Source organism: Mirounga leonina, unplaced genomic scaffold (genome assembly GCF_011800145.1).
Source record: "Mirounga leonina isolate KUSES-001 unplaced genomic scaffold, KU_Mleo_1.0 Mir_125, whole genome shotgun sequence".
Taxonomy (NCBI): domain Eukaryota; kingdom Metazoa; phylum Chordata; class Mammalia; order Carnivora; family Phocidae; genus Mirounga; species Mirounga leonina.
In genome coordinates, this window is record NW_023270305.1 from 872,405 (window position 1) to 893,277 (window position 20,873).

At 49.1% G+C, this 20,873-nt stretch overlaps 1 protein-coding gene across 5 annotated transcripts in view; it reads left to right on the plus strand.

The window, feature by feature from the left end:
• Positions 1 to 20,873, plus strand: part of ATP6V1C2 (ATPase H+ transporting V1 subunit C2) — a 72,563-nt gene that overhangs the window by 18,638 nt on the left and 33,052 nt on the right. For 2 of the 5 annotated variants that reach the window (XM_035000584.1, XR_004678437.1), the window contains 2 exons: positions 2,052 to 2,206; positions 4,506 to 4,573. In XM_035000584.1, the coding sequence (XP_034856475.1) occupies positions 2,078 to 2,206; positions 4,506 to 4,573 (197 nt within the window). In that variant the 5' untranslated portion in view covers positions 2,052 to 2,077. Of the gene's footprint in view, positions 1 to 838; positions 919 to 1,677; positions 2,207 to 4,499; positions 4,574 to 10,549; positions 10,579 to 20,873 lie in introns of those variants that run through there. The other 3 variants (XM_035000582.1, XM_035000583.1, XM_035000586.1) reach the window with 3 other exon arrangements.

Below are 20,873 nucleotides of genomic sequence, written 5' to 3' on the forward strand. Positions count from 1 at the left end.
TAAATCCCTCCTATAGGGGCGCCTGGGTGGCTCAGTCGGTTAGGCGACTGCCTTCGGCTCAGGTCATGATCCTGGAGTCCCGGGATCGAGTCCCGCATCGAGTCCCGCATCGGGCTCCCTGCTCGGCAGGGAGTCTGCTTCTCCCTCTGACCCTATCCCCTCTCATGCTCTCTCTCTCTCATTGTCTCTCTCAAATAAATAAATAAAATTAAAAAAAAAAAAAATCCCTCCTGTAGCCAGGGCAGTTTCGAAGGGGGGTAAGGTGAGGTGGGCGCGTGGGACCCTGGAGAGTTTCCTCGGCAACCCGGCCAAGCTCACGCCCACAAGGACAGGAAGGCTTGGTGCTCTGCCCAGGTGAGTGCCCCAAACATAGGTGGACCTGTTGCGCTTCTTCCCACGGATCAGTCCTCTCGCCCGATGATTCCCGAGCCCCCGTGCCGGGTCACCGCAGGGTGGGGGTGGAGAGCGAGGCGGCGGCCGCGGGGGGCGGGCGGCCCCGTGCGGGGTACTTCGCCTCGCCCGCTCCTCTCGGTCGTCCCCGTCCGGTGTGCCCCGCTACATTGTGGGCTGGAGACAGCCCGCCCCCCGCCCGATGCTCCCCAGAATCCCGCCGGCACCCACCCCGCGGGTGGACCCAGTGCCCGCGCGGCACCCGGACGCGCGGCGGCCGCAGCCCGGACACGGACCCCGGGGCCAGCCACGGCGGGAGGCGGGAGGCGGGAGGCGGGAGGCGGGAGGCGGGAGGCCCGGTATGCAAATGACCGAGGGGCGGGCGAGGGCCGCCTCCCCGCTCGGGATAAAAGCCCGGGGCGGGGCGCGGCGCAGAAGCCGCCGCCTCCCGGGAGCCGGCCGTGCGCTCCGCTTCTGCGCTCGCTCGCCGCACGCCCGCCCGCCCGCCCTCGCGGCCGCCGGCTCCCGGTAAGCACGGACCGCGGGGTCGGGGACGCGGGGCGGCGGCGGGAGAGGCGCGGGCCGGGGGCGCCCGGGTCCGCGCTTCGCCTCGGTCCACGCACGCCGTCCCGGGCCGCGCTTTCTCCGTGGGAGCCGGGGACCCGGCGCCCCCGCGGCGCCCTCCCGGGGCCGGGCAGGTGGCATCTCCCCAGCTTCTGCGCGTGGGGCCAGTTTGTCTCCAGGCCATCAGCAGTCGAGACCGAGAGGAACTGCGTTATTAGTGCGCGGGATTGGGAGGGACTAAGCGAGTCAAAAAGCAAAGCTTCCAGGACGGGTCTCTGGCTGTCACCCTGTTTCCCCCCTTAGCCGTCCGAGGCGCTTTGCGAGGCGCAGGGAAGGGAGGAACGGGCGGAGGGGGAGAGAGGTGTGGGTGTGTGCACGTTTGAATGAGCAGAACTAATCGCCTTTGGAAGCTGCAGACGCTGGACAGACACTGCCAGGCCCAGCACGTTACCCACCTCTGCAGAGTGGACACCTGGTCCTACGGAAAAAGGACTTTAGTAGTCATCCCACCACCTTTTTTTCTTTCTATTTGGGAAAAATAAAGTTCTTCTGAAGTCTGTTTTTAAGGCTAGCACCATTCTCAAGGTTGGTCAGTTAAGATCTGGGGTTTGTCCGAGCCCCTGTTGTGAAATTGCCTCCTTGTCTCATTCCTGCCTTCACCCCATCCTGCATCCCGGGAAGTACAACATGGAAACGAAGAAACTATTTCAGAGGGCCCCATGCGGGGCTTGCTGCGCCCCCCTCCCCCATTTGCATTATGGTGTCAAGAGAGGGGGAAGTTAAAGGGACAGCAATCTGGTTCTCCCCAACCGCCTCCCCCAACCCTTAAAACCGGTCAGAACCACCCTATGGATGGCTTGGGAGTCTTTGTGGAGCCCTGAGGGCTTTCACGGTTGAGATAAGAAACAGCACGTTGCTTTGTGCATATGGTGTCCTTGGAACTAGAGAATCTGAATTGGAAGGTCAAAGGGGCAAAGAATGGGAAAAGCAACACATCCTGGAGAGGATTAATTCTGAGGGGAGGGAGTGGTGAAGGAGTAGAGATTTGACACTTGTCTCCTGTTTCTGTTTGTGTATGTTGCTGTGGTTCTGGTCAGTAACTGGATAAAAGAAGGTGGGAAGCATGTCCGAGTTTTGGTTAATTTCTGCCCCTGGTGATCAGGAGAATTTACAAGCTCTGGAGAGGATGAACACTGTAACCTCCAAGTCCAACCTGTCTTACAACACCAAATTCTCGATTCCTGACTTCAAGGTAAAATCCTGGAGAGGATGAAGGAGGTGATGGGTTGGGGTGGGTGGGTGTGTTCTGGGAAGCCAAGGAGAAAATAACAGGGCCAAGACAGCAATGCTGAGGATCAGCCTGGGGGTGAGGATGCCCAGGGCAAGTCAGCGGTCTGGATGGGACTTGACACCGTAGCCCAAAGTTAGTTGTGGTTCCTATGGACTTACAGACAGAGGGCAGGGAGAGATGGGTGTGGTGGGTGCAGTGTCTTCAAAAAGTGGGAAGAGCATTTTACATACCTGCGCCCTTGTGAGTTGTTGTAGAATTCTTCGTGTTTTCTCTTTGACATCTAAGAAGACGAACAATACAGTTTAAATGTGCAGGTTTGGAGACCTTCAGCGTTGGTCGAACTCGTGACCTGGCACAGGGTGGGAAATTCCGGATCCCTCTGGTACTGGTGGGGAGGCAGGAGGGGAATTTAAGGATAAGTGGGCGGATGGCAGAAAGAGATATGACAGGAAAGAGATAGGAGTCTAAGGGCTCTTGCAGGGGAGAACAAAGTTAAAATGAAACAAATGTGAAAGAGGAGCAAGGTGTGCAAGTCTTTTCGCTTCAGAAGACTGGAATTTTTGCGGTGCTTCCTAAGATTGCAAGTTCCCCAAAGGAAGACGCTTGAGGCATTTTTCGATGACACCTGTGCAGATGCATTGTGGGTGCTGAAGGGATGGCCCCACCCAACCGCCCAGAGGCCCCTCTCGTAGCAAACTGCCATATAATCTTCTTAGTGATGCTACTGTATTTGCTAGTGTTCATTGAGCAGTACTTTGGGGGCCAGGCCCTTCAAACGCATCATCTGGAATACTTACCAGTCCCATGTGATAGATCAGGAAGGGCGGAGAAAGGAGACCAGGGCTGCAGATCTGGTAAGTTTCTGAACCCATATGTTGCTGCCTGTTTCAAACCTGCCCCTGTTTGTCTGGTGACCCCCGCTGTGAGGGTTAGGGAATCAGTGTGCACTCACCACTCTGTGCAAGGCAGCTTGTTAGATGGGAAGAAGAGACAGGACCCTCGCCAGAAGATGCTTAACATCAAGTTACTTGAAAAGAAGCAACTTATTAGAGATAACTGGGCCTCATCATTTCCTAATTACCTTTTTTTTTTTTTTTAAGGTTTTACTTATTTGACAGAGACACAGCAAGAGAGGGAACACAAGCAGGAGGAGTGGGAGAGGGAGAAGCAGGCTTCCCGCTGAGCAGGGAGCCCGATGTGGGACTCGATCCCAGGACCCTGGGATCATGACCTGAGCCGAAGGCAGACGCTTAACGACTGAGCCACCCAGGTGCCCCCCGCCTAATTACTTTCTTAAAGTATTTTTTTTTAAAAGTATTCTTTTGTGAGAGTATAGTTGACACACACTGTTAATCCTGATTACTTTTTAATGTCTGATTGGTGGTTGGTGACATGAAAACAAAGCCTTTCCTTCTGATTCTGTAGACTGGCTCTTTAAATACAGTTTTGGACTCTGTCATACTTGTCACATTAAGAAGCGGATTGGTACAAATAATCTGAAAAGAAAAAGACTTGCATGAATGATGAGGTGGGAGGGAGAGCTGACCCTCTGCACCTGCAAGATCATTGGTAGTAATAGCAAAGGAGAACAGAGACAGGGATTGTTGGACATCTTGGGGGAGAAAGGCTTTAGAAACAGCAATTTCTTTTTTTTTTTTTTTTATGATTTTATTTGGGGAGTGGGGAGAGGAGGGGATGGAGTAGAGGGGGAGGGAGGGACAGAAGGAGAGGGAGAAGCAGGCTCCTTGGCTCCTTGCTGAGCAGGGAGCCCAGTGTGGGGCTCATCCCGGGACCCTAGAATCATGACCTGAGCCAAAAGCAGATGTTTAACTGACTGAGCCACCCAGGTGCCCCAGAAATGGCAGCTTCTTTAACTTGCTTTCTGGTACGTCTCCTCAGCTATGGGGATTACTCACATGACTGGCAGACTGCCATTCTAAGAAGAAAATGAGCTGGGGTCTCAAAATGACACAGTGGTCACTTCTTCCTATGGCAGAAGTAGGACAGTTTATCCTGTTGGGAAAAATGATGATGATGATGATGATGATGATAATAATAATAATAATAATAATAATAATAATAAATTAGAAAATATCTCCAATCCACTCTCTTAACAGCTCTTTCCATTTTCCAGTTTGGCCATTGACAAGAATAACTAAGGAGAGATGGAGGTTAGAGAACTCCCTGCACTGTTGTTGAAAGTGACCTACACTTCTCTGCCATAAAGTGTGAGCCTCTAACTTCTTCACGATCTTTCTAGGTGGGGACCTTGGATTCCCTTGTTGGCCTCTCCGATGAGCTGGGGAAACTCGATACCTTTGCTGAAAGGTAAACTATTTCTTATTTACTGCACACAAGTGAGAATTGGAATTGTTGTCAGAGGACACAGTGCTCTTGCTTTGGCTGAACCCGTACGTGTTCAAACCTGGTCCTAGAAGTCACATGAGGGCACCGGGTCGGCAGCAGCACGTGGGGTCCCTCAAGTAGTTTTTTTTTCCGCTGGAGGCAGTGTTTTTTAGGGGGCTGCATTCAAAATGAAGAGGACTCTGGCATAAGGTACTAAAACTTTTAGAAAAATAATTGATGCCGTTTCCCCCCAGGCTTTTGCATTTTAAGGTTCTTTGTTTGGTTTTGTGTTTGTAAAAGATTCGAAGTACAGACGGAAGGCTATCCAATGACAAGAAGTTTCCCTCTCGTCTGGTTTCCTCTTGCCTGTTCCCTCACTTTCCCTCTCTTGTGGCAACATTATTATCATTTTGGGGGCACCTTCTGGAGACATCCTGTACATGTACCACCGAATATGAATTTATTTTGAAAAGCAGGTTTACACAAATGATAGCAGATATCCTGCACCTTGCTTTTCTCGCCTACTCATGTATCTTAGAGATAGGTTGGTGTCAGTCCATAACTGAGTTTCTCTACTGGGCTGTATTTGCTTGAATAGAGGTGCCCTGATTTACTAGTATTTCCCTATTGATGGACATTTAAGTTTTCTAGTCTTTTGCTATTACAAACAAGCTGCAGTGATGGTCCTTTTTCCTACTTCTTTGTGCACTTGTGAGAGTGGGATAATTACACGTTGAAATGCTGGGTCAAAGAGTATTCAATGTAAACTTGTACAGATATGCCCACATCACCTCTCCAAGGAATTATTCCCATTCCCACCAAAAGTGTGCATATGAGGATAGTTTAAAGTCTTAAAGTCATTTATTTTTTTAATTGTTACAAATCTGGTACATAATCACTGGAAAATACAGATGGATCTTAGAAAAGCATGAAAAAGGAAATACAAATCACCAGTAATTACACCACTCAGAGAATGCCGCTGGGATGTTATGTTGTATTTGCAGTAGATACATCCAGTTTTTTTTACACATATTTATGCATGCATATATGGATAGTGGTGACATCATGTTATACATATTTTATAACTTGCTTTTCTCTTCATATCTTTATTTATTTTATTTTATTTATTTATTTATTTTTTAAGAGTTTATTTATCTATTTGAGAGAGAATGAGAGACAGAGAGCATGAGAGGGAGGAGCGTCAGAGGGAGAAGCAGACCCCCCGCCGAGCAGAGAGCCCGATGCGGGACTCGATCCCGGGACTCCAGGATCATGACCTGAGCCGAAGGCAGTCGCTTAACCAACTGAGCCACCCAGGCGCCCCTCTTCATATCTTTTTTTAAAGATTATTTATTTATTTGAGAGAGAGCAAGAGCATGAGCGGAGTAGGAGCAGAGGGAGAGGGGAAGAGAGAATCCCAAGCAGCCTCCATGCCCAGCACTCAGGAAAAGCAGCAATAGAGGATGTCCCAAGAAATCTGCAAATACCCAAAGATAGAAACAGCACTCACTTCACACATGAAAATGCAAATGTTCAGACCCCACCTCAGACCGAATCAGAAATTCTGGAGGTGGAGGTGGAGTCCCGTAACGTATTTTTTTTTATGGGGGAGAGAGGCAGAGAGAGAATCTGAAGCTAGCTCCATGCCCAGCGCGGAGCCCAACTCGGGGCTCGATCTCATGACCCTGAGATCATGACCTGAGCTGAAATCAAGAGTCAGGCGCTCTTTTTTTTTTTTTTTAAAGATTTTATTTATTTATTTGAGACAGAGAGAATGAGAGAGAGAGCATATGAGAGGGGGGAGGGTCAGAGGGAGAAGCAGGCTCCCCGCCGAGCAGGGAGCCGGATGCGGGACTCGATCCAGGGACTCCAGGATCATGACCTGAGCTGAAGGCAGTCGCTTAACCAACTGAGCCACCCAGGCGCCCAAGAGTCAGACGCTCTTGATTGACTGAGCCACCCAGGCGCCCCTCTCTTCATATTTTATACTTTGGATCTCACTGTTGACTGTTCTACTATAATGTTATACCACAGGGATTTGCCATAATTTATTTGGGTGTTTTAAAATAATAACCCCTAGTTTTGGTGCAACTGAAAATGTGTTGTTTAACCAATGTTCTCATTTGATTGAAACAGAATGCGGAGGGGGTAGGTGAGGAAAACAGTCCAGACAGGCCAGGTCATGACCAGGACACAGACCCAGGGCCGACTGCTTGATCTTGCCGCCTCCATAGAGGGTTTCAGATTCTCAGGGTTTGTGGATGTTGCTGTTTTTTCTTTTCAGTGCTACGGTGATATGATGTGTCACTGCCTTTTTAAAGCATTTTTATAGGCGTCCTCGTGATCGCACTTTGACGATTCTTCATCTGCAGATTGGTGCCATGAGCTAGAAATTAGGGTTTTCTGGGTTCTGTTGCTGCTTTGTTAGTGATAACTTGCTACCCGTGGGATGTTGCTCTGACCACAGAAAGGCAGTCGTGGTCGCCAAGTCGTTGGCAGCGCACCGTCTGTGAAAAACAAAACTAACCTTCGGCTTTCTTATCTGTAAAATGGGATAATAGTGAACCTCTCTGTGCTTTCACAGAAGAATGAAGGGGAGTAAAATCGTGTTACATCAAGTATTACCAAATCCTAGGACACGTTCTATGAAAAATGAACCTCCGAGCAAAAACGGCTTGATCCCTAAATATCCTTTCTTTGACGGTTCTGCTCCACGGGGAGCTGGGTCTGACAGCTGCTATGGAGGCCAGCCCACTGCCCTAGGCCGGAGATTGCTCTCGATTTTCTCAGCAGCCCTGACACACTCCGGCATGAGGCCGTGCAGTGAGGAGCGCAATATTGCCTTAAGAAGTGCTTCCAGACCTACTGCAGAAATGACAGCTAGTCAGCGTTTTACCTTCCTAGACTTTTCTAGACCCTTCTAGATCCTTCTTTGCTACCAGTTGTCTGCCCTGGTGCAAGTCCTGGAGCCTGGTTTTTATTCCCCAAAGCCGCCTCTAGCTCTAAAATTCTGTGATCCTGGATTATTATTTCCACCTTCCTTTTTCCTTTTTGTTTCTTTTCGCCTTGTTTTTATTCATGTTCTGTTCCGTCCCTAGTGGTTGCACAGTTTGCTTGCGCTGATAGCATAGCATGTGTTTAAGAAATAACATGAAAATGTGTGAGCAGGCCAAGTTAAGGTTATATCATTGTGAAACGGATAGGAATTGAGGTGTTTTCAAAAACCAGGGCTAGGCGTGGTGAGAATGGCTATGCATTGTTTTATTTTTCCTTGTGGGCATATAGTCTCAAGAGCCTTCCTACGGTGGGGGGGTGGGAGGGAGGAAAATGGTGTGATCTGAGCACCCCTTATTTCTAGCATTTATCTAGTCCAGGGGCCAGGGTACTTTGTCTTAGGAGCTCATGCTGGAGGTTGGAGTAAAATAATGGGATACACTAACCCACGGGCTTCAGGTCGTTGAAATGCCCTACCTGATTTCGTTAAAGGGGACTCGGGTGGTGTTAGATAAATAAATGCTAGCGGGCTATGTAGCCCAAGCAGCGCAAACCTGTCAGCACTGCTTCTGGCCAGGAGAACAGAGGCGGGGCGAGAGTTTTCAAGGTGTATTGTTTCCATATCCTTTTATTATTTATTTACTTGGGGCACTAGAGTGTTTTTCCATGTAACTGGAAGGCAGGTTTTGCTTACTGCCTTTTTTTTTTCTTTATTCCCCCATGCTGCCTTTGTTAGTTTACTCGGTATTTACACTGTAATTCGTGAACATTTGAGAAACCAAATGATTTTGTTGCCCCCCCACTATTATTACTGTTTTGAGTTCTTCCCAGGTTCTTCGCTTCTTTTGCGATGCGGGTTGAAATATTACATTTCACAGGTGCTTCGGCACTCAGATACACCCCATGGTTCCTGGGGCACACTGGTGACTGTCGCTTGCCCCTGAGTACTGTACCTGGCTTGTGGAATAGTTGGCGGCTTTTCTTTACCCCTGGGGTTCCACAAAGTTGGCTGAGGGTTAGCTCAGAGATGTGGATCACAGATTATATATCTGAAGTGCCGATGTCTGCTTAATGACGCAGATCTTAGGGAGTGGGTTCTTCTAAGGGCATTCCAAAGAGAAGCAAAATATAATTTAAAAAATTACCCTGGCTGTATGACGTTTCTTCAATTCATTAGGCAAATAATCAGTTGAATGCCCCTTAATGCTGTGTGCCTTTCTCAAAGCTGCTTGGCAGTCCTACTGTAGGTGTTCGCTGTTCTCCTCCTCTTAATGACTGTTTCCATCCTCCCCCTCCCTGTAAACCCCCATTAACACCTGCTCATGCTGCTCAGCTCACCCAGACTCTCCTCCCTCCCCCCCACCCGCCCCACCTCCTGCCTTCAGACCTGCTCATCTCCCCTGTCCTGGTACGCTCCTCCTCCATAGCGCTTACTGCAATGCACTTGTGCATTTTCTTATGGGATCATTTGCTTAAATATCAGCCTTCCAGCTAGACTCTAAGGTCCCTGAGGCTAGTCATTGGCACACTTAGATCCTTTGCACCTGTAACATTGTAGGCCCTCCAAAAGCAGCTGAATGCATGAATGGAAGAAAGAATCGAGAAATATTGGAACTGCACAGACCGTTAGAGAGCGAATCTAATGCCTTGGTGTTCCATATGAGGAACCAAACGTGCCCAGAGAGATGCGCCTAGAAAGAGCTGGAATGTCTCAGGGCAGCAGAGGAAGGATAGAGCCTTGATCCAGATTCACCAATCATCTTCGTTACGATTTTTTTAAATACACACATTTTAAAATGTCTTACTCATGTCTTACTCATTGCTCAGATAAACATTGGCATTTTATAAAGTATTTGTAAACATTTAAAAATTTAAATGGTATACAAAGGTAAAAAAAGAAAGTTGCAGTTTACCCCAGGTGTTCTCCCCATAGGCAGTCCTTATGAGGGTTTTGTGTAATTCTTCCTTGGTAAAACAAAACAAAAAATACACATACATTCACGCTCCAGCCCTAATATTTACAAACCTTGAAAGACCTTACTGGGAGGTTATCTACTAAGCACAGATTTTTTTTTTTTTAAATTTAGATATATCCCAAGCATTTAGGACAGAACCTTTCACGTGGTTGGTGCAAAGATCCTACTGATAATTCATTTGAGATTATACTGAAATTAGGGGGGATTAACATCCTTACCATTTTGAGTATTTCCATGAGCACAGTGCATCTTTCAGTTGACTTCTTTTTCTTGTTCCTCTGGAAGAGAGCTTTCATGTTTCATTCAGCAAAGGTCCTGCACAGTATCTCATTGACTCTTCTCCCCCGAATTTTATTTTTTATGTAGTTGCTATTAGAAATGAGATCTTTTCTTGAAATGTTTACTGTTTATAAATAGGGATTTTCATGTCTTAATTTCATGACCCACAAACTTAACTGAATTTCCTTATTGAAGCTAAGGTGAGAGGCCAGAGAGTCTGACCCCAGAGTCCAGAGTTAGGGTTAGGGTTAGGGGTTAAGGGTTAGGGTTAGGGTTAGGGGTTAGGGTTAGGGTTAGAGAGAGTCTGGCTCTAGAGTCCTCATTTTAACCACAATATTAAATGGGTCTGTCGTATGACAGCACAAAATTAGAAAGAAATATCAGTGTAAAAATGATGATGGCTTCGTAAAAAGAATTTGGAAATTTTACTCTGTTCTCCATATTGTTCACAAGGCATCCGCTAGCCACGGGGGACCTTTGAGCACTTGAGAGGCGGCTAATTAAATGAGATGTGTAAAGTATGAAGCATCACATTTGAAAGACTTAGTACCCCCCTCAAAAAAATTCCTAATACCTGTTGAAACAATAATATTTGGATATTGGGTTACATAAAATATATTATTAAAATTAATTTCACTGTTAATTTTTTTTAATGTGGCTACTAGAAATTTTTATTTATTTATAAAGATTTTATTTATTTATTTGACAGAGACACAGCGAGAGAGGGAACATAAGCAGGTGAGTGGGAGAGGGAGAAGCAGGCTTCCCGTGGAGCAGGGAGCCCGATGGGGGGCTTGGGGGCTTGATCCCAGGACGCCGGGATCATGACCGGAGCCGAAGGCAGACGCTTAACGACTGAGCCACCCAGGCGCCCCTACTAGAAATTTTTAAATGACGTGTGGCTCAATTACATTTCTGTTAGACAGCGTTGGGCTAGAGCTCTAGACAGAGCTGCTCACACACACACAGATGAACGCCCTGGGGATCTTGATAAAATGGAAATCCTGACTCAGTGGGTCTGGGCTGAGCCTGGGACTCTGCATTTCTTTTTTTTTTTTTTTAAAGATTTTATTTATTTATTTGGCAGAGAGAGACACAGCGAGAGACGGAACACAAGCAGGGGGAGTGGGAGAGGGAGAAGCAGGCTTCCAGCAGAGCAGGGAGCCCGATGCGGGGCTCGATCCCAGGACCCCGGGATCATGACCTGAGCCGAAGGCAGATGCTTAACGGCTGAGCCACCCAGGCGCCCCGGAACTCTGCATTTCTTACAAGCTCCACAGTTAACACCTGGCATGCCACTGCCAGGCCACTTAAATCAGTGGCTCTTAAACTGCAGTGTGCCTCAGAATCATCTGGAAGATTTGTTAAGAAATAGATTACTGGAGGGGCACCTGGGTGGCTCAGTCAAGTGTCCGACTCCTGATTTCAGCTGGGGTCATAATCTCAGGGTTGTGGGATCGAGCCCCCCATTGGGCTCCTCGCTGGGCATGGAGCCTGCTTAGGATTCTCTCTGCGCCTCCCTCCCCCATACAACATTTAGATTACAGGACTCCACGTCCAGAATTTCTGATTCAGTAGGTCTGAGGTGGCGCTTGAACACCTGCATTCCTTGGGACCTCCTCTATTGCTGCTTTTCCTGAGTGTCCCTGGGTGCCTAGGATGGTGCATTCTCTCGTTCTCATTGTCTAGAGCTGATACGTGTTTATAGGAACAACAGTTGCAAGGATTTTCATATCTACTCTGTCCACGCTTTCATACGTGTTGCAGTTTTCCGCTCGTGCTGGAGGCACGAAGGCCATGACAGTTGTCACTCCATTGGGGCTTGTCACTTGGTGGTGTGTGTGCCTCAGTCCTGTTTTCTGTCTGGAGTTGCCCTCCACCCTGTTCTGGCGACTGCCTTTCACCGAGCCCTTGTTGTGGGCCAGGCGCTGTATTAGGCGCTTCTCATTTCTTTCATTTCCTCATGAAATCTTTGCCACCGTCCTGTGAACCGGGTGACTATCCACCCGTTATAAATGAGAATATTGATGTTCCCCGAGCAAAGCTCCTTGTGCAGAGTCATGTAGCCGATCAGCGGGTCCGGCCTTAACCTGGTCTACCTGCTTCTGTCCCAGGCCTGAGCCAGGGCAGGTCGCTTCCCCCCTGCCTGCCTGCCTGCATCCCTTCCTTCAGGCCCTGCTGTGACACTCTGCTTTGCCTGAGGTGACTCAGGCCCTGACAGTCCCCCTCCCTCCACCACCCAGTCTCCCAGCAGCTCTCACTGAACCAGAAGTCGGGCCAGCAGGGAAGGAATGTGGGTCGGCTGCTTTATATGCAGCAGGCCTGGGGTCAGGGGCAGCCGGAGGCTCCTTTGTGAAATCCACAAAATAATCCTCTAGAGGCTAAATTTAGTATAAGGCACTTACTTCCATCTTAGATCTTGACCAACTCCTGGGACCCATGGCTCCACCCTCGTCCAGACCTCAGCCCAACCACGTTGGTTCGCTCGGCCCTCTGTTGGCTCTTCACACCTCAACCAGATGGAAGCCACTTAGCCTTTTCTTGTTCTCAAGAGCTTAAGGGGCAGCTTTAAATGGTCCTTTTTTGGAATTGGCTTCATGTCCTCGTGAATATCATTCTCAGCAGACAGCGTACGTATATAGGGTCTCCTCTCTGGGGCCCTTCCCACCTCAGTCGAAGGCTCGTGGGCCCACGCACCTGCTGCTCAGGCATCTGGTGTTCCTTCCAGGCCCATGGTCCACTTGGGACTCCAGTAAGGATGGAGCCCCCTGGGCACCACCTTCCAAACTTGGCCCGTAGCCATCCACGTCTCGGCATGTCCAGAGCCGCACCTTCACACAAGCCATCTTCCCCCTGTCCCTGGATTCCTGCAACAAACTCCCCCACCCCCCCCCCGCCCCCAGCCCTGCTTCCCACTGAGCCACTCTCCCCATGGCAGCCGGAGTCGTCTTTTTTCAAAACACCCCATCACATGACTTTGGTGCTTGAAACCTTTCTGTGGCTTTTCCAGTGCCTTCCATATAGAATCCATGCTCTGGACCCTGGCTTCCAGAGCCCTAACGAGTTGGGCCCTCAGATCCTCCTTCATGCACCCCCCACCCCGCCACCCCCCTGGCTCCATCCTGCTCTGGGTCACGCTTAAGCTTCCCTTGACCCGGAAGGCCCCCCACCCTTGCAGGGCGGGTTCCTTCTTGTCATCCCCATCTCAGGTGAAATGTCACCTCCTTCAGAGAGCCCTTCTCCAGCCTAGCTGTCTGCCTAGTCCTGCCAGGTCAACCTGTTTTGATACTTGCATTCCATATGCTACTATTTAATACTTTTCTTGTTGGTCTTTGCGTGTTTCCTGTAGAATATAAGCCCCAAGAAAGCAGGTTCTGGAACAGCGCCTGACTCATAGTGGGAGCTGAGTAAATATGGACTGAATACATGTCCCTCATCTGCCCCATCAGGAGGTCATGGACCTCCTCTTTCAGCCCATATGATCCCCTGGGAACTTAAAAAAAAAAAATACAGGTCCTTGGGCACCACCCCCCAGGGATTCTGATTGGGCGCATCCGGGGCGGGGTCCCGGAACCTGCGTTTTATTTATTTTATTTTATTTTAATTTTCTAAAGATTTTATTGATTTATTCGAGAGAGAGCACAGAGGTGAGGGGCAGAGGGAGGGAGAGAGAAACTTAAGCAGACTCTGTGCTGAGCATGGAGCCTGACGCAGGGCTCCATCTCAAGACCCTGAGGACGACCTTGAGCTGAAATCAAGAGTCGGATGCTTAACCAACTGAGCTACCCAGGCGCCCTCGGAATCTGGATTTTTGGAGGCTCAGGGTGATTCGGAGGCAGGCAGGCTGGAGATGGTGAGGAATGCTGCTACTGTTCAGTGAGCTCTTTACGAGCCATGACCCCATTTAATCTCAACATGCTTCAAGGAAGTCGATCTCCAGGCCAGGGACTCTAAATGTATATTAAAAAGTTTATAATAAAAATTTTTTTTTTTTTCCAAACAGGTAGTACATTCACATGTATCCAAGATAAAAAACAATGAGAAATCCCCCTTAACACTGTCTCCCCTCCGCTCCTCCCCTGCCCCCCATCTGACCCCTTCCCTGGCGCCTGCTTAAAACCAGTGTTACGAATTGCTTGGATACATTTTCGGTGCTTCCTAATGCAAACACAAGAAAATTTCAGTATATATATATATATATATTTTTAAAGATTTTATTTATTTATTTGAGACAGAGAGAATGAGAGAGAGAGCACATGAGAGGGGGGAGGGTCAGAGGCAGAAGCAGGCTCCCTGCCGAGCAGGGAGCCCGATGCGGGACTCGATCCCGGGACTCCAGGATCATGACCTGAGCTGAAGGCAGTCGCTTAACCCACTGAGCCGCCCAGGCGCCCCTCAGTATATATTTTTATCTTCCCCCCTTTTAAACACAAAATAGTAATCCACATATGCTGTTATGTATCTTGCTTATTTCTCACTTAGCAGTATATCCTGGGGGATTTCTCGGGTTGGTTCATAAGGAGCTGTCTCTCTTCTGAGCTACCTAGCATTCCACATGCGAGAGGCATCATAGTTTAGTATTAAGCAGCCCCAGAGATGGACGCTGGCTTATTTATGCTTATGGGGAAGGGAGCGGTTACTAACCAACATACTGCAGTATATAATCTTGGCCCCTCTGCTATTACTTTGCATGGAAGGGTGTGCAGGTGTATCTGCATGGTGAATTCTCAGGAGCAAACTGCTGAGTCCGAGGCTCATATGCTTTTGTAATTTTGATGGATGTTGCCAGATTTCTCTGCATTGACCATTTTGCATTTCCACCCGCAATGAAGAAGAGTCTGCATTTCCCTAAACCTTTCTCTTTTTATTTATTTATTTTTAAAGATTTTATTTATTTATTTGAGAGAGAGAGAATGAGAGAGAGAGAGAGAGTACATGAGAGGGGGGAGGGTCAGAGGGAGAAGCAGACTCCCCGCTGAGCAGGGAGCCCGATGCGGGACTCGATCCAGGGACTCCAGGATCATGACCTGAGCCGAAGGCAGTCGCTCAACCAACTGAGCCACCCAGGCGCCCTCCCTAAACCTTTCTCTTAAAATGTGTTGTCAAATGTTGGGTTTTTATGAACTTGACAGCTCAGAAGTGCTACCTGGGTATAGTAGCTTTTTTTTTTTTTCGTCAATGGCTGTATTTAGACATAAATGACAAGCAATAGATAGCGAGTTTTCAAGGTGTCCAATTTGATGAGTTTTGAAATAGACACATCAGTGAAAGCATCACCGCAGTCAAGATAATGAACATATCCCTTCCCTGCCAAGAGGTTCTTTGTGCCCCTTTCTAATCAATTTCTTTCTCACAGCTCCTTCAACATCGATAGGCTTTCTGTCACTATAAGACTACTTGCATCTTTTAGAACATTGATACAAAGAGAATGATGCAGTATATACCCCTTTTTTGGTCTGAGTTTTCCATTCCACATCATCATTTGAGGTTTACCCATGTTGTGTGTCTATTAACAGTCATTATTTACTGCTGAGTAGTATTCTGTTTCAGGGATGAGCCCCAATTTATTTATCCATTCACCTGTTGGGGGTCATTTAGATGCCTTCCAGTTTGGGATATTTGTTTGTTTGTTTGTTTGAGAGAGAGAGAGAGAGCGCGCGCGCGCACCAGCGTTTGATGGGGGAGGGGCAGGGGGAGAGGGGGAGAGAGAATCTCAAGCAGACTCCCTGCTGAGCATGGAACCTGTTGCGGGGCTCCATCTCACAAGCCTGAGAGCATCACCTGAGCCAAAATCAAGAGCTGGATACTCAACCAACTGTGCCAGCCAGGCACCCCAGTTTTGGACTATTAAAAAGAAAGGTGTTAGGAACATTCATGTGTACAATCTTTGTATTGACATATGTTTTAATTTCTCTTAGGTAAATACCTACCCATTGAGGCAGCTAGGGTCCTGGACACACAAAGTGTGGGTACACACATCCCTTTTGACCCTCAAATCTTTGGATTCCTTCCTGACCCCATGGGATGGACTTGGCTTGGAGGAAGGCCACATTGGGACCTTCTAAAGCATGGGGTCCCATGTGGTCCCAGGTCCTGGCCCCCTTATCATGGGCTAAACTTGCTATTTCAATTGCACTGAGTACTTAGTATTTTGTAGGCATAGGGAATGCCGAGGTGGTGTTGTTAAGGAAATGGCCAGTCTTTGGAAAGTTCACATTCTGGGAGATGGGGTAGATGGGTGAAGAGATCATTTTAATCCTGTGTGATGCATGAACAAAACAAAGATGGCCTCGGACCGTGTTGGCTCTGAGGAGTGCCGATCTAACACCTGCTTCCCGTCCTAGGCGCTCGTCCATCCAGGCAGCATTTGCTGGGCATCTGTGTATTTTCCAAGAATCACTGTATTTTTGCTGGAGCTAGTGGTGGTACAATTAATAATTTCTCAGAGACCTGTTTGTTTTGATGGAGTACCCAGATAAGGAAACCAACCCTTTGGATAGCATCATAAGTGACGTGCTGGGGGGAAGTTTCTAGTAAGCCCCACAAGGGCAGCTGCTGTGGTCGGTTTGTTCACTGTAACACCGCCTGGGACGTAATGGATGCAGTATGTTTTTTATTGAGTGCAAGAAGCAACATGTATTGGGCGGGGGTGTTACCCGACACTGTGTTGTATTTGTTAGGGGTGACTTGCCACAAGGAGGGGCGCTTGGGCTGTTACAAACGGTGAGTAGCATCCAGGTGGCTCAGGATATCCCAGGTGCCTCCAGAAGGCTGGTGCGGGAAGGGCAGGGTTGGCTGGGTAGAGAAGGAGGAGTCTGGACAGGTAGATGTGCTCCTTGGAAACTCTGCCAAGGAGCTTGAGTGTCAATATTTGAACTTCTCGGGAGACCGCTGACATAGTTTAAACACAATGGCATGCTAAGCTGTGTAGTTTTAGAGATTTGTCGGGTTGCCGTGGGCGGGATGGACAGGAGGGGGCCAGATTAGGAGAGGCAAGACAAGCAGAGAGGAGGCTTTTGAAGGAAACATGGAGAAAGATGGTGTGGCCTGCCTAGGACAGTGACCCAGGGCAGGGCTCGGACAGATTGTAGTAACTATAAAATCCACCGGTGATGGAAAAGAAGGGTGCAGAGCCAAGGAACTGTGGAGAAGGTGATGACATCCAGTGTAAAGGGCCAAGTCCGTCCTTGACATTCTCCTCCAGGCTGGGTCTTCACCTTCAAAGCCAAGAGAAAGGTGGGGGCTTGTTTTTAAAAATTAAGATATAACTCACACACTGTAATAGTTACCTCTTTGATGTGTACTATTCATTGGTCTCCATTATATTTACAAAGTAACCATCACCACCATCTGATTCCAGAACGTGGTCATATCTCAGAAGGAACCCCCATGCCTGTCAGTCACCACCCACTCCCTCCTCCACTACCACCCCCACCCCTACCCCTCCACTCCCCCAACCCCTGGTCATTGGCCACTCACTCTATGGATTTGCCTGTTGGGGGCATTTCAGGCAAATAGAAAGCCTGGATATTTTCAGGGAAACCAAGAGAGGAAACACCTTCCCTGCAGATTGGCCCTGAAATATGTGTTGACGAGGCCCTAGAAGGTGATCGACTATGGGACAAGTCCTGTAGGGTTGGCTGGCAAGGCTCTGCAGAAGCCCCAGCACCTCTGCAACATTGGGGAAATGCTCGCCTCAGCGGTCTGTTGCTTTCTTCTTCCTTTTTTTTTTGTAATTTGAGAAAGGGAGTGATCGAGAGAGAGAGCACAAGCCAGGGGGAGAGGCTGAGGCAGAGGGAGAAACAGACTCCCCATTCTGCGGGGAGCCTGATGGGGGGCTCGAACCCAGGAGACCTGAGCCGAAGGCAGATGCTTAACCCACTGAGCCACTCAGGTGCCCCAGCTGTCTTCTTACTTAAAAAAAAAAAAAGATTCTCTTGGTGCAAACAGACAACAGATTTAAATGAGAGGTTTAAAAAAAAAAAGTTATTAAATTCAATTAATTACTCTAAAACTGAGGTCTTGTTTTTGCCCCAGTCTGCTACCTAAGGGCTGTGTGACCTCGAGTAGGTCCCCACCTCTCCTGGGTCTCTAAAGGCTCTTCCTCCATGCCCCACGAGACGATTCTGGGTAAGTGGCTTATATTCTAGTCACCCTTCCCAGGCAGGACTCTCATGTCAAGGACTTGTTTGTTTGTTTGTTTGTTTGTTTTGAAAAGATTTTACTTATTTATTTGACAGAGACACAGTGAGAAAGGGAACACAAGCAGTGGGGGTGGGAGAAGCAGGTCCCCCTGCAGGGAGCCCGATGTGGGGCTCGATCCCAGGACCAGGGATCATGATCTGAGCCGAAGGCAGACAATGGCTGAGCCACCCAGGCGCCCCTCATGTCAAGGACTTCTAGTGGCGGAGGGCTTCTTTCATTTTATTTCTTGCGGTCATAAAATACTTCATTCTCTTATATAGTAAGACCCTGATTACTACCTTCATGTAAAGCTTTAGCTTCATTTTTGGCTGTGTCCTACAGTGGAACTTCTGAAAGTGGAATGACTGGTTCGAAGGATATAGGCGTGCGTTCTTCAAGCCGTTTGTATACACTGCTAGGTTGCTTCCCAGTGAGCTGGGACAGCAGTTCTGTTTTGCCATCCCCTTGTCCATGTAGCGCCTTTAAATCTTGCGCTGGTTTACCTGGCTAAATGCAAATGATGGGTGGTGGTTTTAATGGGTATTTCCTGGCTAACCAGCAAGAGGAAGCATATTTTCAGGGGCTCACCGGCCATTTTTTGTTCTGTTTTTGTGATTTGCCTGCTCTGGCCTCTGTCCATTCATCCTCCGGCATGGGCTGCAGGTCGCACAACTCTGGGGGCGCTCTTTACATTGTGTGCCCTGGGCCCAGCTCGGTGTGAATGGGGCCCCTGCATTTGGGCATGCTTGGTGCCCAGGCTGCTTGGTGCATTGACTTTTCTAGAAAATGCTTCAGAACTCAAATTCCAGTCGCCCTTCTAATCCAGATGCTCAGAGGACTGCCCCATGACCCCTAAAAGCCTGCAGGACCCCAGAGCATGTCAGTAACACTCAAGAACCAGGCGCCTTCCTTGTCCCTAGCCGTTTAGGGGGTAAATTTTCTCTGAGGATAGATGGGCTTTTGAAGAGGACCAGGGATTACCAGCCGAGGTGTGGGTGAATCAAGCTACATAATGCCAACTTGGCCAAAGCAAATTCTGTTCTGAGTGACGGGCGATTTTGCTAAATGGCTTTACACACAGTGTATGGAGGGGATCCCTCTAAAGATGGAAATACCAGTCCATTATTGCGACTTCCAGCTTCTAAAAAGCAAGGCCAGAATTCAAAGCACGGTATCTCTGTGGCCAGAGCCCCCCAAAGCCGTCCAGAGAGGGGAACCGTCTCAGAGGCCTCACTGGACCTTTATTTTTATTAAAACAAAGTCACAGAATCACAGTCCAGTCACATGTTCCTGATGATTGCTGCAAGGCATGTTGATTTCTTTGTTGTTTGGCCGAGGAGGAAGCGGAGACAAAGGAGCAGGGTGAGGTGCCCAGGGGCTCAGTGAGTCACCACGGTGTGGAAGCTTCTGGGCCTCACTTCTCTGGGTTCCTGTGTGGCCACAGAGGAAGGCTGGGCCGGTCAGAGCCCCTCCATCTGTGGGGTGTGCTTGGGGTTTTGGTTATCCAGAGAGGGACACATTGGCCGCTGGAGTGCTGAGAGTGGTTGGTGTGGTGGGCAGAGGCTTGTGCCAGGGGCGGGGCATGGGGACAGTACTAGTTAATGTCAGGGTCACCAGCAAAGGGATCTCGGGCAAGGGTCTTGGTCTCTCTGAACCTCAGCTTCCTGAGCTCACTGTGGCCTTGCCTCGTTTGTCATTGGTTTATAGATATGTATGTATATATGTACACAAAGTGCCCGGGCCCGAGGTCAGCTCACTAGGTAAAAGCTATTGTTACTCTTGCTTCCAAACCCTATGGAAACTTCCTCTGCCCCTCCCAGCAGCCTGTGGGCCCTCTCCTCCCCAGCATGGAGTCATTTCTGAAAACCAGAACAACATCAGTCTGCTTTGGCCTGAATTATCCAAAAAACCCAGGGAAAGGGGGGGAGCCCTGTTTCCCTTCCCGTGGATGCACTCAGGGCCGGGAAACTGACAGCCATGCTCCCTTCATGGAGAACTGGGTGTGAGACTCAGCCCTTCTTCCCACAAGGCAAGGGCGTGGGGCAGGTGGGGGGCGGTCCTCCCGCCGAGGTGGGGTGCTGGGTCCACAGGGGTGCTCTGGAGGGAGGAAACACACGAAGCTTCGCTGTGCATGGTTGCAGTGGGGCCACCCTTCAGGAAGAATGTCCTCTGTGCTTGGGGCCCTGGGACAGGGGCACTCCCGTGAGTGAAGATCAGCCCTCTACTGTGTACCCATCATCCATCTGGGGTGGGCCTGGGCCCCTGCACGACAGATGGTCAGATGAGCGTGGGATTGCAGGAGGACAGGAGGTAGACAGAGATCTCTCGGGTCCCTGTCCCACTGGGCTCTCAGCTCTTGAGCCATCCTGTGTCCCAAGGGCCCCGGGGAATGGCCCCCTTGGAGCCCAGGGCCCGAAAGTCAGCAGCGCTGAGCGGTGCCCCGTGGTGGTCTCAGAAGGAAAGAACAGAGCATTTTCATTGCCTACCTGGCCGCAGGCAGCCCCCCTCCCCTGGCCCCTCACCCCCCAGGTTCCTAGCATCTGGATTCAGCCTGCCCAGCTCCTGGAGGCCTGCCCCCCTATCAGAACCCTACCTGCCCTGCCTCACACCTGGATGGTGCCTCCATCTTCTTCACTTTCTCCCCTTGGCTCCCCATTTGACTGGCAAGATAATTTGAAAGAAATCTTAACCAGCTGAGCAGGCATGCTCTTGACTTAGTACTTTATATACTTTATCGCTCTGTTTTATTTGCAGTGCCATTCTTCTTTTTTTATTATTAATACATGCTGATAATTTTAAAATCCACATCCCCCCCTCTGCAAGTCTATTCCCCAAAGAAAGCCATTTCA